Source organism: Triticum aestivum, chromosome 6D, assembly GCF_018294505.1.
Source record: "Triticum aestivum cultivar Chinese Spring chromosome 6D, IWGSC CS RefSeq v2.1, whole genome shotgun sequence".
NCBI classification, from domain to species: domain Eukaryota; kingdom Viridiplantae; phylum Streptophyta; class Magnoliopsida; order Poales; family Poaceae; genus Triticum; species Triticum aestivum.
The window spans coordinates 298,612,166-298,614,555 of record NC_057811.1 but is presented as its reverse complement, the minus strand read 5'-3'; the positions used below and the strand labels follow the sequence as shown (position 1 = coordinate 298,614,555).

Below are 2,390 nucleotides of genomic sequence, written 5' to 3'. Positions count from 1 at the left end.
TACATGCGTACATGCTGCGTTGGATTCGTTTGCGGCGGAAGAATGGACCATGGACGATTCTGCTTCGTTTCTTATTTTGCGGGGTCTCTCTCTCTCTCTCTCGTTCGTTCTAGCTACAAGCTACTCCACTCCACATAGTAGCTCGAACGATCACAAGTGTACAACGGTAGAGCGCAGCGCTACTTGTCCACAAACATGCACGCGAAGAACGGATGTGTACGATAATAACGTATCATTGACGATTCCATTACAATGATATCATATGCATCTCCGATATGATGGAAAAGACTAATCAGCACATTATACGTCAACAAGGGGCACGGCCCAGCGGCACACATGATACGTGCCACCCTTATTTTCACAACACCTTATACGTGTATCAACAGCACACGCTAATGGCCAGTCATCTAGTTCTCCGCGACGATGATTTCCGGCTGTGCGTCGGCGTCGGCGTCGACCATTGCGGGCTGGCAGAAGACGACCTTGAGCTCGCCGGGCGCGTAGCAGTGCTGCTCCACGGGCTCCCTGTCGACCGGCGTCGTCCGCGTCAGCGGGCACCGCTGCTTGAAGTACCCGGGTGGCCCATTGCACGCGACCACGCAGCCGCCCGCGCCCACCACGCGCTGCGCCGGCGGGCACCCGGCGTTCAGGTCCGCCGCGCACCCCAGGGCCGGGCACGGCCCGTCGCCGCCGATGGCCTGCGGGCTCACCACCACCGGCACGTTGAACCCGTCCACCAGGCTCACGCTGTACACCGCCAGGTCCGGCCGCGGCGCGCCCTCGGCCGAGTGCACGGTCAGCTGCACCACGCCCGCGGGCCGCTCGCTCCCCGTCTCGCACCGCGGCGGGGACGCGCAGCCGGTGCGCGCCACCAGCTTCCCGGACCAGAAGATCGGCGGGAAGGTGAAGGAGACGAGCCCGTGGCCGTTGCCCTCGAGGCGGATGTTGTTGTCGCAGATGGAGGGGAAGCCCCTGTTGGGGGTCACCAGCGGCCACACGGGGTACGGGCACAGGTTGTGCAGGGTCAGCGTGGTGCCGGCCGCCGGTGCCGCCAGGAAGGCGGCGGCCAGCAGGGTGCCGATCACGAGGCGCTCGCCCATGCCAGCCATAGTCTCTGCGCTACTTGTTTCTCGGCTTTGCAGGGTGCTGCTTTGACGTTCAACAGACGTGCAGGCTAGCTTGTTTATATAGGCGACGTCGTCTCCATGTCGTCGCGAGTGCTGAAGTTGGTCAGCGTTACTTAGCTTTTTTCTTTTTTGCGAGGGAGCGTTACTTAGCTTTGATGCCTACTGTTCCCAAACGAGAAAGCAAAGTGAGTCCACCGCGTCTTTTGATATTGCTACCACTAAGCACCTGATCGAACAAACAAGCACAGCACAATGTTGAATGTCAAACTCACGGGAAAAGAATGCATCTGTTCAGTTCACCAAGCCTGTCACTTTATCAGCCAGTTGTTCTTGCAGTGAATTTCTGAAACAAAATTCATAACACTAGTACTGTTAATTCCACTAATCTATCTGAGAGGACTTGTGCGGTTGATTTGGTTGGCATCGCACTCACTGAGTGGACTTACTTCATTCTGTCCATGAGTTCATAACTGCTGAGAGGCTTCAGTTGCGTACATGCGATGCAGCGTTCCTATTTGCAGTAGCTGTCCATGAGTTCATAATAGAATCACGGAGCTGTTACATTGCAAGGAAAGAAGAGCCTGAATCACGGTGAGTGGCTTCTATTCTGGAGAATGCGTGCTTCCTTGTCGAGAAGGTTCATTATCTTCTTCTTCCTTGCGGTTACATTAGCTTCTTTTGGAAGTAGCCTACTGGCGTTCATCACTAACCAAAAATGCAATGGTGTACGTGTCTGGTGCATCTCTGGGCATGTCAAGTCTAGCATATTCTGTATTTCCCCCCTTGGTTCTTTGCTCAAGGGTAGAAATTTCAGGAACATACAATGAATCGATATTAAGTCGGTATAAGACAGTTCCATGCCTTATGACAAATATTGATGCATCCTAACAGTATGCATGATGCTTCATAGTTGAATTCATCTTAAAGTTGGACATAAAATTCCCTTTGGACATGGCTGAACGACACTGAACTTGTACGCATAATTAATTTGTCTTGTTCAAATACAGCTCAAAGCTAAGAGAACAATTCATTGGTCTATATCTATCTCTACTGCTTAAAAAGAATGTAAAGTTTCATCTTTCACTTTTTTTCTTACCACCTATTCGTCCAACTTTCCCTCTACGATAATCAATCACTTTAGTTTACTTACTTTCTGAACCAATTTTATTTTAATCCAATTTTACTTTAATTTACTTATCAAACTTCTCATCAAACTATAAGGTAAATCACGGCAAGATTTGGCAAAAAATTATTTACACAATC

The 2,390-nt window shown here is 51.0% G+C and overlaps 1 protein-coding gene across 1 annotated transcript; it reads right to left on the bottom strand.

The window, feature by feature from the left end:
* Positions 1 to 269: 269 nt before the first annotated feature.
* LOC123144754 (osmotin-like protein) lies at positions 270 to 1,173 on the bottom strand. The gene has a single exon (XM_044563978.1). It carries the CDS (start codon positions 1,107 to 1,109, stop codon positions 408 to 410), a length of 702 nt encoding a protein of 233 aa, XP_044419913.1. The 5' UTR covers positions 1,110 to 1,173; the 3' UTR covers positions 270 to 407.
* Positions 1,174 to 2,390: the final 1,217 nt, after the last annotated feature.

What these genes read in the sequence shown, in the direction of transcription:
- LOC123144754 (XM_044563978.1), bottom strand. Translation starts at nt 1,109, where the DNA reads ATGGCTGGCATGGGCGAGCGCCTCGTGATCGGCACCCTGCTGGCCGCC.